This window comes from Sphaeramia orbicularis, chromosome 12 (genome assembly GCF_902148855.1).
Source record: "Sphaeramia orbicularis chromosome 12, fSphaOr1.1, whole genome shotgun sequence".
Classification (NCBI taxonomy): Eukaryota; Metazoa; Chordata; class Actinopteri; order Kurtiformes; family Apogonidae; genus Sphaeramia; species Sphaeramia orbicularis.
In genome coordinates, this window is record NC_043968.1 from 8,258,470 (window position 1) to 8,271,603 (window position 13,134).

The following is a 13,134-nucleotide window of genomic DNA, read 5'->3' on the forward strand; positions in this document are numbered from 1 at the left end:
ACATTGATTCACCAGTAAAACGCATGGAGTTGGATCAATGACAGTGGATGGACACACTGGGTTTATGTTCAGTTAATGATAGATTTTAACGAAAAAAATCACTTTTTTCTTTAGTTTTCTTCTTTTTTGATGTAACCTTTGAATTTACTGAGTTTTCATGAACACCTAAATTAAATATAGGTAATTAAATGTTGGAAAATACATGATTTAAAGTGAAAAATACAAATACAGAGAATAATGTTATAATAAATGGTGATAAATCACCTATGATGACAGTGGATGGAGACACTGGGTTTATATTCAGTTAATAATGTATTTACTGATAAAGTCACTTTTTCTCAAGTTTTCTCGGTTTTTGGTCGAATAACCCTCAAATGTAAACTCAGCGTGATGATTAAAGTACATGATCAGTGTGTGTTATTGTATTATGTGTTTATGTAAATAAAATTATATTTGTTCATAATAATATAAAGCCAGAAACCAAGTTATTTAATAATAAATATCAGGCCTATTATAGTATATAATATAGATCTGCTTAGACTAGGAAGATTATCACTGTTATTAATTATATAAGGAGAAGGGGTGGAGTTTGTAAGTCATGCTTCTTCTCACTCCTTTTTGAATGTGTATTATATTTCTTATGTCTAAGTGTTTTGTTTATTTTCTTCTGTTTTGACATTCATATTCAAAATAAATACATCAATCAATCAATCAATCAATCAATCAATCAGTTAATTAAATAAAGGAAAATACCTGATTTTCACTGAAAAAGTGCAAAGTAGAGAGGATATTACTATAAATAAATGGTGATAAATCACTTAATAAAGGTTAAATACAGAATAATAATAAATAATATAAGATATTCAGGTCTCTGATTCTGATCTGGGCAAACACATGTGGGGTCACCATGGAAACTACGGACAAACCCAAATGGGACCCTCCTGGGGCCCACATGGACATGCTGGATGGGTATAGACCAATTCAGTCTCAAGTGGCTCCGATCAGTAAAATACTATCAAAATAACCTAGAAATAATGACAACTCCAAACTTTTACCTCCGCCAAGGAGGTTATGTTTTTGCCAGGGTTTGTTTGTTTGTTTGTTTGTCTGTCTGTTTGTTTGTTTGTCTGTCCGTTAGTGTGCAACATAACTCAAAAAGTTATGGACAGATTTGGATGAAATTTTCAGGGTTTGTTGGAAATGGGATAAGGAAGAAATGATTAAATTTTGGTGGTGATCGGGGGTGGGGGGGCCCACGGGGGGGGGCCACTGATCAGCCTTGGCGGAGGTCTGCGCTCTCCGAGTGCTTCTAGTTGTCTTTGTTTTAATGTAAAAAAAAGTAAAACTGCATTGGGTTTATGTTCAGTTAACGATAGATTTGGCTGAAAAAGTCACTATTTCTTCAGTTTTCTCTGTTTTTGGTCGAATAACCCTCAAATGTAAACTCAGCGTGATGATTAAGGAACATGATCAGTGTGTGTTATTGTATTATGTGTTTATGCAAATAAAATTATATTATTACCTCCGCCAAGGAGGTTATGTTTTTGCCAGGGTTTGTTTGTTTGTTTGTCTGTCTGTTAGTGTGCAACATAACTCAAAAAGTTATGGACAGATTTGGATGAAATTTTCAGGGTTTGTTGGAAATGGGATAAGGAAGAAATGATTAAATTTTGGTGGTGATTGGGGGGGGGGGGGGGGGGGCATTTCCAACAAACCCTGAAAATTTCATCAAAATCTGTCCATAACTTTTTGAGTTATGTTGCACACTAACGGACAGACAAACAGACAAACAAACAAACCCTGGCAAAAACATAACCTCCTTGGCGTGGGGGGGGCCCACAGGGGGGGCCACTGATCAGCCTTGGCGGAGGTCTGCGCTCTCCGAGTGCTTCTTGGTTCATAGTAATATAAAGCCAGGAACCAAATGATTTAATAACTAGAAGCACTCGGAGAGCGCAGACCTCCGCCAAGGCTGATCAATGGCCCCCCCGTGGGCCCCCCCACCCCCGATCACCACCAAAATTTAATCATTTCTTCCTTATCCCATTTCCAACAAACCCTGAAAATTTCATCCAAATCTGTCCATAACTTTTTGAGTTATGTTGCACACTAACGGACAGACAAACAAACAAACAAACAAACAAACAAACAAACAAACAAACAAACCCTGGCAAAAACATAACCTCCTTGGCGGAGGTAATAAGTATCAGGCATATTATAGTATATAATATAGATCTGCTTAAACTAGGATGATTATTACTGTTATTAATTATATAAGGAGAAGGGGTGGAGTTTATAAGTCATGCTTCTTCTCACTCCTTTTTGAATGTGTATTATATGTCTTATGCCTAAGTGTTTTGTTTATTTTCGTCTGTTTTGACATTCATATTCAAAATAAATATATCAATCAATCAATCAATCAATCAATCAATTAATTAAATAAAGGAAAATACCTGATTTTCACTGAAAAAGTGCAAAATAGAGAGGATATTACTATAAATAAATGGTGATAAACCACTTAATAAAGGTTAAATACAGAGAAAAATAAAAGTGGAAACTGACATACAAGTAGCACTGGCTCTTTATGGGCTAAGCTTACGTTAATCTAAAGCTTCAGAGCAGAAAGAGTGGACTGTTACGCTTCTGTTGACAATCCTTTGTCATCTTAAACAGGAAAGACCCAGTTTCCTCTCTCTGGCTGTTCCTAACTTAGACCGAGCATCAGGAAATTGTAACGCTGAGAGATTCCAAGGAATAATTTAGAGCCTGGCTGTAAACATCCGCTTTGTATAATCCACAGAAAACCACTGTGGGACTGGACTGTTGGCCGTAAAACAGACATCACACAATGCATTGACTTTCACAGGTATTTAAATAAACACCAATATAATGGGGTGATTTTCATAATGTCCTTTAATGTTTAAAAAAAAAAATGAAAAGAAAAGAAAAGAAAGAAAGAAACCCTCTCAGTGAAAATACAACAAGCCATTATGTATTTTTACACAGTCACATAATAACACAAGACTTGATCAAAAACAAATAGAAAAGAATATTTAACGTCTGCTCATATAAACATATAAACGCTGAATATTTAACAGTGGTTGTCATTTTGCTGGAGTCTCTGCCGGTTGACGTCCGCCCCTTTTTCTTCCTCTGTAAAAGGTGAAGACGTTTTAATTCTTCATATGAAATACCCACACGACAGGAAACACCGCTGTGATTAGCAAGATAAAGAAATGGAAAATAAAGGCTTTTAAATGTGACCTTGAGCTTCGTGGGTTTCAAACTACAGCACAGGAGCGTGGTTCTCTGAAGGGGTTACTGCCCGTGGGCACTCCAACCAGCAGGGCGTCTTTGGTGGCGTTCTGCAGACAGTACTGCTGGAGCTCTGCAGCCGCCTGGGATACCTGGAAAAAAAGGAGTAAATTCATTATATTAACGCATAAAGACCCAATGTTACATTTGTGGAAGTGCCCAAATGATTTGTTTTTCTCTATTTAACCATTCTTAAGTGTTTTATCACCATTTATTATAATATTATCCTCTGTATTTTGCTTTTGGTAAGTGAATATTTGGTATGTTCCTATATTTTATTTACTATTCATGTGGATCAGGGGTCTCTAACTTGCGGCCCGGGGGCCAAATGCGTCCCGCCAAAGGTTCCAATCCGGCCAGTGGAATGAATTTGCAAAGTGTAAAAATTCCACGAAATTCCTCCAAATTATGAAAATATTTATATTTACAAACTATCCTGTAACAACAGAATGTGAATAACCTGAACAAATATGAACAACCTGAAATGTCTAAGGGAAATGAAGCACAATTTGAACTCTTTTCTGCCTGTTCCTCAGTGTTTAGTGTCTTTGTGGCAGATACTTCTGGGCAGAAATAGTGCTGACAAACCACAGCAGGACCCACAGAAACTGAAGTCAAGGCCGTCATCCAGACTGATGGACCAGCAACAGTGTCTTTGTAGATCTGATCCATAATGCACGTGTAGAAATGATAAACTGAGGCAGAGTACTGTTAAAACTGCACTTACTTTTCTTAAGAAAGTTCTGTTTTTTCAGGTTATTCACATCTTTTTTGTTTGGCTAGTTTATAAAAGTAAGTATTTTCATAATTTAATGGGGTTTTTTGCACTAAAACAAAGACAAAAATTTGGAGTTGTGATTATTTATAGGTTATTCTACTATTATTTTACTGGTCCGGCCCACAGGAGATCAAATTGGGCTGAATGTGGAACCTGAAAGAAAATGAGTTTGAGAGCCCTGGTGCAGATGTTCATAAACGCTCAGACTAGGCAACCCTTTATATCTTATTTTACAAACTTAGAGGTACTGCCCGATTGAATGTGTGCCTGTTGTTGTACTTTATAACACATAACTAACCATTATTTTATACTGGTCAGGATGAGCCTGGGCAGGGGGTTGCAATTTGTTTATTCCATTATACATTTAATCTTATTTAATTGAACTTATTTATTTTGCTACACTCAAATTAGAATGCTCTTTCATTTGTTGTTTGTGCATGCATATATATATATATATATATATATATATATATATATATATATATATATATATATATATATATATGTGTGTGTGTGTGTGTGTGTGTGTGTGTGTGTGTATGTATATAGATAGATAGATAGATAGATAGATAGATAGATAGATAGATAGATAGATAGATAGATAGATAGATAGATAGATAGATAGATAGATAGATAGATAGATAGATAGATAGATAGATAGATAGATAGATAGATAGATAGATAGATGTATGTATGTATGTATGTATGTATATGTATATGTATATATATATATATATATATATATATATATATATATACACACACACACATATAAATGTAAATGTGTCTCTATATGCAGATATGTTTATACTTGGGGAAAACAAGGGAAGGTAAATTAGAATTCTGTGATTGGAACTGTTCTATTTTTCTTCAATAAAAAATATTGGGAAAAAAAGCTCAGATTAAAATTGAGGGTTATTATATATCATAAATAGAGAAAACTGAAGAAAAAAGTGACTCTTTCAGTAAATCTATCATTAACTGAACATAAACCCAGTGTGTCCATCCACTGTCATTGATCCAACTCCATGGGTTTTACTAGTGAATCAATGTTGTAGAAGATGACGATGTTTCCATGGTAACTACAGAGTCTGTGAACGTCCAAATGGGTCATACCTGATGACCATGAAAAGATGAAGAACTGTATTTTACCTGAATTATTTCAAAACTAGAAGCACTCGGAGAGCGCAGACCTCCGCCAAGGCTGATCAGTGGGCCCCCCCCACGCCAAGGAGGTTATGTTTTTGCCAGGGTTTGTTTGTCTGTTTGTTTGTTTGTCTGTCTGTCTGTTTGTCTGTCCGTTAGTGTGCAACATAACTCAAAAAGTTATGGACAGATTTTGATGAAATTTTCAGGGTTTGTTGGAAATGGGCCCCCCCGTGGGCCCCCCCACCCCCGATCACCACCAAAATTGAGTCATTTCTTCCTTATCCCATTTCCAACAAACCCTGAAAATTTCATCCAAATCTGTCCATAACTTTTTGAGTTATGTTGCACACTAACAGACAGACAAACAAACAAACAAACAAACAAACCCTGGCAAAAACATAACCTCCTTGGCGGAGGTAAATATTGATAAGTCAGAAGTTATTAAACATTTTAGATCAGTAGGTGGTCATCTTTTCATGGTCATCAGATATGACCCATTTGGACGTTCAGAGGCTCCGCAGTTACCATGGAAACACCGTCATCTTCTACAACATTGCTTCAGCAGTCAAACCCATGGAGTTGGATCAATGACAGTGGATGGACACACTGGGTTTATGATCAGTTAATGATAAATTTTGCTGTAAAAGTCACTTTTTATTCAGTTTTTCTCTGTTTCTGATATAATAACCTTCAACTTTAATGTTGGCTTTTATGAACATCTGCATGATCAGTGAATTAAATATGGGAAAATACCAGATTTACACTGAAAAAACACAAAATATCGAGAGTAGTATTACAATAAATCATGATATACCACCTAAAAAAGGTTGAATAAAGAGAAATGGCATTAAAGTGGCACTGGGTCTTTATGGGTTAAAGTTTGTTTTTCCTTCCACTGTCACCAAGTGTTTGCTCCTGGAGGATTCTGCTGGTGTCTGTGAATTGACTTAAGAGTTTGGTTTAGACCAGCTCTAAATGTAAAGTGTCATGAGGTAGCTTCTGTTATGATATAATGTTATACAAATAAAATTTCATTGATTGACATAACATACAAATAACATTAGCCCAGAGTGATGATAAAAGGCATAGGTTATTATCAAAAAACAGCACATTTCCTTCTAATCCCCTCAGAAAGCTGAAGAAAAACCTGATGTAAAACATGATGTAAAACGACCAATTTATGTGTTAACTTTAGATCGAAGGAAAAAAACACCAAGACCAAGAAACAGGGAGAAATATTTAATGAGACTGAATTTATTTGACAATATTCTGCTGATGACTTATCCTCACATAAACTTGTGCCTTTAACTGTATTATTATAATTTTTTTTTTTTTTTTTAAATGTCATAAATGTTATGTCAGTGGTGACAATTGTATTTGCATCAATAATGTTTGTTCATACATTTAAATAGGATATCACAGTGAAATTTGCATTTTTCATGGCTCTTAACCCTTTCATGCACGAATTATGAGAACCTTAATCAAAATTTTTTCCTGAGTGTTTTTATTCTTCTTCAGGCATGAAAAAAGCAATGCGAGTGAAAATGTTCTTCTGAAAAATAAATTTTAAAAAATAAAATAAAATAAAAGTAATTAAAAAAAAAAAAAAAACATAAAAAAAAAGTAATGAAAAAAAAAAACAAATCTTATGGACCCATTTTTGATGAAGTTGCAAAAATGTCCACTCAGCTGGACACCACACGTTTAATTGTTGACGCACAGAAACATGTATTTACTGATAAATTGTGTGAAAACTATGGGGAGGGCTTGTGATTCTAGGGGTTTATGCTCAGAAGAGATCTACATAATGTTACCAATTCATGTCAGAAAAGATATGTAGGGTCTTAAAACTTTAATAAAGATTGTGAAAAAAAACAAAACAAAACAAAACAACGAAAACAACAAAATCCATGAATATAGAAGAGAAAAGCTGTAGAATAGCTGTCCACTGTAGTGACCAGTATGCATGAAAGGGTTAAACATGCAGCTCTTCTGTCAGCAGCTCTACACAAACCTGCAGATAAACTGGATGTGAATGAATACTTAAAAGAATATGTATTTTTTTTTAAACGAAAAAACAAAAACATGAGTATTAATAGAAATGACTTTAATGTCCTGACATCATTGTAAAGCCTGCCATTACTTTTATGGTCTATTTTCAGTGTTTGTTGTAATTATGCCTTAATTTATATGCTAATCTTCACTGACATCTAACATTTTAAGCACAATTATTCCGTCTAGTTTCTGCAAATGGGGAAATAATTCTACCTCTGGGAACATGAACCACTTAACCCCAGATATCTACAATATCTGCCTCTGCTTATGATAAACTGCATCCACAGCAGTTTTAATCTGAAATACATGGCATTTTATTGCATCAAAGTGTACTGACAGAACAATGCTGTTTTTATCATTAGCCCATAAATTCATAATGTGACAGTGGTTTTTAGTTTTTTAGTAATTATTTCAAAATGATTAGTTGATACTTTAACCCTTTCATGCATGAATTATTAGAACCTTAATCAAGATTTTTTTCTTGAGTGATTTTATTCCTCTTTAGACATAAAAAAAAAGCAAATTTTTTTTTTATGAAGCTATTTTTCATGGAGTTGAAAAAAATGTCCACTAAGCCAGACACCATGTGTTTAATTTTTGAGGAGGCAAAGAAACATGCATTTACAGATAAACTGTGTGAAAACTATGAAATAAAAACATTTTAATGCTGCTAATTTGATGTTTTGTTACATCTTAACATACTCTAATACTATGCATTACTCATTTCATGGAGATAATATGCAAAAAAAAAAAAAAACTTTTGTTGTTATTTACAGTCTAATAACAATAACAAGGAGTTATTGTAGGTAATCATCATTCATTTATCAGACAGGGGTAGCTGTTTGTTTACTTGCTTTACTAGTTTGTCTGATAATATTATTTTTACATATAATAATAATAATAATAATAATAATAATAATAATAATAATAATAATAATAATTTAATAACATATAATTTTTGTCCTACAAAAATTACATGTGGAAGACAGTATGAACCTTTAGCAGACATTTTTAATGCTGCTAATCGGATGTTTTCTTACATTTTAACACTCTAATACCAGTTATTATTCACTTCATGGAGATAATATGCAAAAAAAACCCACAACTTTTAACAAAAACTGTTAATTACAGACTAATAACAATAACAAGCACTTAATTTACACTTAAACATGTTACTCTAGATCACGTTTATCAAGAACAGTAAAGTTACAGTCATGTTATCAATCGCACTGAATGGGGTGGTGCATAAGCGTCCACTGTGTTGGCTGATATGAAACTAAAACAACAAAATCCATGAATAAACAAAAGAACAGCTGGAGAAGAACTGTCCGCTGGAGTGACCAGTATGCATGAAAGGGTTAATAAATAATAACGCCTATAATAATAAAGTATATGCAGTGTTTCCTTTAATTCAGCTATTGTGTTTTGGTGAACTAAGGTACAGACAAAACTAGAGTTAGTTCTGTCTGTTTGGGTCTTAGTTAGTAATGTTGACAATCATTATTCATAAATATGTAACTAATACTTCTAAAATACCTGGAAGTTTAGTTAGAGATAACACACGTCTAAATTAATCCTTTCATGCATACTGGTCACTCCAGTGGACAGTTACTCTACAGCTGTTCTCTTGTATATTCATGGATTTTGTTGTTTTAGTTCCGTATCAGCCAACACAGTGGATACTTATGCATCATGTAACTTTGCTGTTTTTGATAAACCTGATCTGCAGTAACATGTTTGAGTATAAATCAATTATTATTAGACTGTAATTATCATTTTTTCCTTAACAAAATGTTTTTTTTTTTTGCATATTATCTCCATGAAGTGAGTAAAAACTAGTATTAGAGTATGTTTAAATATGAGAAAACATCAGATTAGCAGCATTAAAAGTGTTTTTATTTCATAGTTTTCACAGTATATCAGTAAATACACATTTCTTGGCTTCAAAAATTAAACGCATCGTATCCATTTGAGTGGACATTTTTCCAACTCCATGAAAAATAGGTTCATAAACATCTGTCAATCACATTTTTTTTTTTTTTTCATGCCTAAAGAGGAATAAAAATGGGGGGGGAAATCATGATTAAGGTTCTCATAATTCATGCATGAAAGGGTTAAAAAGTAAATACATATGTTAGATACTGCACTACTGAACAAACACAGGAGAAACAGTTGAAATTTGTGTAATGGAGAGTAAAAGTGGAGAACAAACGTGTGCTTTATCAGATTATATGAGCAGACAAATGTCAAATATATGCGTTAAAAGTATCGAGATAAATATAATACTTTGTTTTGCTATGTCTTTAAAAATAACTAAATTCTCCTCATTGGTGTCAGGGAAAAATCCTACATTACCTCGAGTTTCTCTCTCTCTCTCTTTTTCTATTTTTTTTTTTATTATTATTTTTTTTTTTTTTACCTTGATTCTTTCCACACTGGCCTCCAGCTTCAGTTGTTCCACCAGTCGCCTCATGTTGGATAAATTGGAATTGGAGGTCATGTTGCTCAGTTGTTTTGAGAGAGAACAGCGTCTTGTACTAATCCCTCAGCCTTTCCACACACAGCAGTTTGACTCCACTAATGGGCAGCCAACGCTCACCCACAGCGGCCCAGTCTCTTTCCTCATTGTGACCTCAGTCCACTTCATTGTAGCTGCAGAGGAAACCACAACAGGCAGAAGCTCACTGACGCCCACATGTGTTTCACTCTTCAAACAGGTTTAGTTCTGTCACAGAAGTCCGTCTACTTCAGTCTAAATTACAGTGTTTAGTCAAATGACCTCAGTACCTGCATGTGTTAATACCATAATAGTTTTAGTAGTTTTCAAGGTTCAAGGTTCAAGGTTACTTTATTTGTACCCGTGGGTAGATTTGTTTTGCAGACATAGTGATTCCTTTTGGCATGACAACAACAAAACATACATTAAACCTGTTCGGCAGGTGCTTGATCAAGTGTTAAGACCAAAAGTCTTCAGTGTTCCACCGTTCATCAGTATAGCAGCATGGATAAGTAAAAGAATAAAATAAATAAATAAGATCAAATAAATAAAAACAAGATGCAATAAAACACAATAAAAAAAAAAAAAAACGCAAGAAGATAAAAACAGCCTCTGGGATAAAAACCAGGATAAGAACATAAAATTAAAAAATTAGAAGTCACAATAATAATAAATAGAGCAAAGAAATAGGATAAATAACTAAAATAAGTAAATAAAGTGCAATGTCACTATTTCTTATTGAGCTCAGTGACGGCGACAGGAACAGCTGTTTTTGTAAACGCTGTGTCCTGAACACACAATATGAAGATAAGTTCACTTTAATTTTTGTAAAATATATTTATCTTAACATTATACAAAAAGATCAGACCCACATACACATACACACATTTAACTTACATCATAATAATTTGGATGGATGGATGGATGGATGGATAGATGGATGGATGGATGGATGGATGGATGGATGGATGGATGGATGGATAGATAGATAGATAGATAGATAGATAGATAGATAGATAGATAGATAGATAGATAGATAGATAGATAGATAGATAGATAGATAGATAGATAGATAGATAGATAGATAGATAGATAGATAGATAGATAGATAGATAGATAGATAGATAGATAGATAGATAGATATGTACTTTATTGATCCCGAAGGAAATTCTGTGAACTCTGTTACATGCATACATACAAATGACACAGTGAACAAGACGTTTCCCCATAACCGTGCAGAAATATGTATATATATAGTATTTTTAATTCTTTTCTTTTTTTCCCCCTGTGTATTGTTTATTTCCAGGAAGGTATTTACAAAAGCCCTTTTTGGCTTCTATCCTCTCCTGCACAATGGTTTCACTTGCATGAATTTTTTTTTTCTCTTGCTGTCTATGATGTGTAAATAAATCAAATCAAATCAAAATCAAAAATACCACCAATAATAAAGTTATAGTTAAAGAAATCATAATAGCGATAAAATAACCTAAAATAATAATAATGTTTATCATCATCCTCAAAAGTCAAATAGACTGCATGTTTGCATCAGTTATGATGTTCATATATAGTTCCCAGAGTTTGTAAAAGTCCTTCCTTTTGCCTTTTTGCGGTGTATGTTAGTTTATCCAGTCTAACACAGCTCAAAAGTTCCTTTATCCACATTGTTAATGTAGGAGCGTCCGTCTTCTTCCAACAGCACAAAGGCTCTGGTGGTCTGAACAAGTCCAAAGTCCAACAATACACAATGTTTTGTTGTTCATAGAAATTCTTTTGAGTATATTCCAAGAACACACAATTGAACACACAAAATATTGAAGGGGACACTGGTATTAAATTTCTCTGACTAACATTTTACAACGTATCTCCAGACTGTTTTGATCTTTTGACATTCACACATGTAATGAAACAAAGTTCCCTTCTTTTTTTAAACATTTAGAGCAAACATCAGGAATATGAGCACACATATGATGAAGATGAGCAGGAGTGAAATACATTCTCATTAACCACTTATATTGAAGTAGTCTAGCCCTTGTATTTATGTGATTTGTGATTTAGTGATCTGGTGATTTATTCCGAACATGCAATGAAATGTAACATATATGCAAACTAGCAAAACATACATAATAATACAAATATCAAGAATCATAACAATCTTAGACAGAAGAACAGCACAGTAGTTCCATTTACATTTACCCAAAAAGGGGGGGGGGAGAAGTGTAATTTATTTAATCCCACCCCCTCTCCATAAAATATTAACCCTTTCATGCATGAATTATGAGAACCTTAATCAAGATTTTTTTTCCTGAGTGTTTTAATTCCTATTTAGGCATGAAAAAAAAACAATGCGATTGAATTTTTTTTATGAATCTATCTTTCAGAGTTACAAAAATGTCCACTCAACTGGACAGCATGCATTTGATTTTTGAAGCAAAGAAACATGTATTTAAAACCCATCATCATGAAGTGATATACTGTGTGAAAACTATGAAATATACATTTTTAATGCAGCTAATCTCATGTTTTCACACATTTTGTCATATTCTAATCCTAGTTATGGAGATAATACGCAAAAAAAAAAAAAAATTGTTTGAGAAGATTAACAGTTGATTTACACTCAAACATGTTAGTGCAGATCAGGTTTACCAAGAACAGCAAAGTTACATTAATGGTCTGAATGTCAGTGTAGATGATGCATGAGCCTCCATTGTGTTGGTTGATATCCTCCTGAGACCCAGGAAAGTGAACATTTTTAGCTTTTTTTTTTTTGTTTTTTTTTTTACATTAAACAGTCATCTTGATTGGAAACTGCATAATGCAACAGTTTTTTCAGATACATTTTAAAAATTATTTTAATTTATTTATTTTTTAATAGAATGTCCTTCGCAATGAACAGCATTTTTTTTTTTTTTTTTGTAAAACTGTCAAACTTGAGTCCCCTACAGAGGAAAAAAATGCATTGCTCAGTCTCAGGAGGACATGGAACTAAAACAACTAAACCCATGGATATATAAGAGAACAGCTGGAGAATAGGTGTCCACTGGAGTGACCACCGTACATGAAAGGGTTAATAATAATATATATGTTCCTCTTCCTTTTACATTACTACTTTATATTTATATATCTATTCACACACACACACTCATTCATCTGTATACACATACATATGTTTGTATATACACACAACGTACAAGTACACATACACACATACAAATACACATAATTTTTTACCAGTGCCTTTCTTAGTTGTGCTGGTGAATAAATAAACAAATAATAACTAACTCAAAGACGGAATTATATACATAAACAATAGTGAACATATGGTGACAATTAATAACCCTCA

General features: G+C 33.5%; 1 protein-coding gene across 1 annotated transcript; it reads right to left on the reverse strand.

The window, feature by feature from the left end:
- Positions 1-2,914: 2,914 nt before the first annotated feature.
- On the reverse strand, positions 2,915-9,914 carry gng10 (guanine nucleotide binding protein (G protein), gamma 10). Its single transcript, XM_030149873.1, has 3 exons — positions 9,717-9,914; positions 3,265-3,407; positions 2,915-3,153 (listed from the first exon to the last, which is right to left on the reverse strand). Exons 1-2 carry the CDS (start codon positions 9,795-9,797, stop codon positions 3,282-3,284), a joined length of 207 nt encoding a protein of 68 aa, XP_030005733.1. The 5' UTR covers positions 9,798-9,914; the 3' UTR covers positions 2,915-3,153; positions 3,265-3,281.
- Between the last annotated feature and the right edge of the window lie 3,220 nt (positions 9,915-13,134).

Coding starts and splice junctions, on each gene's coding strand:
- gng10 (XM_030149873.1), bottom strand. CDS start 9,797: ATGACCTCCAATTCCAATTTATCCAACATGAGGCGACTGGTGGAACAA. Junction 3,408..9,716: donor CCAGTGTGGAAAGAATCAAG/GTAAAAAAAAAA, acceptor CTTTTTTTCCAG/GTATCCCAGGCGGCTGCAGA.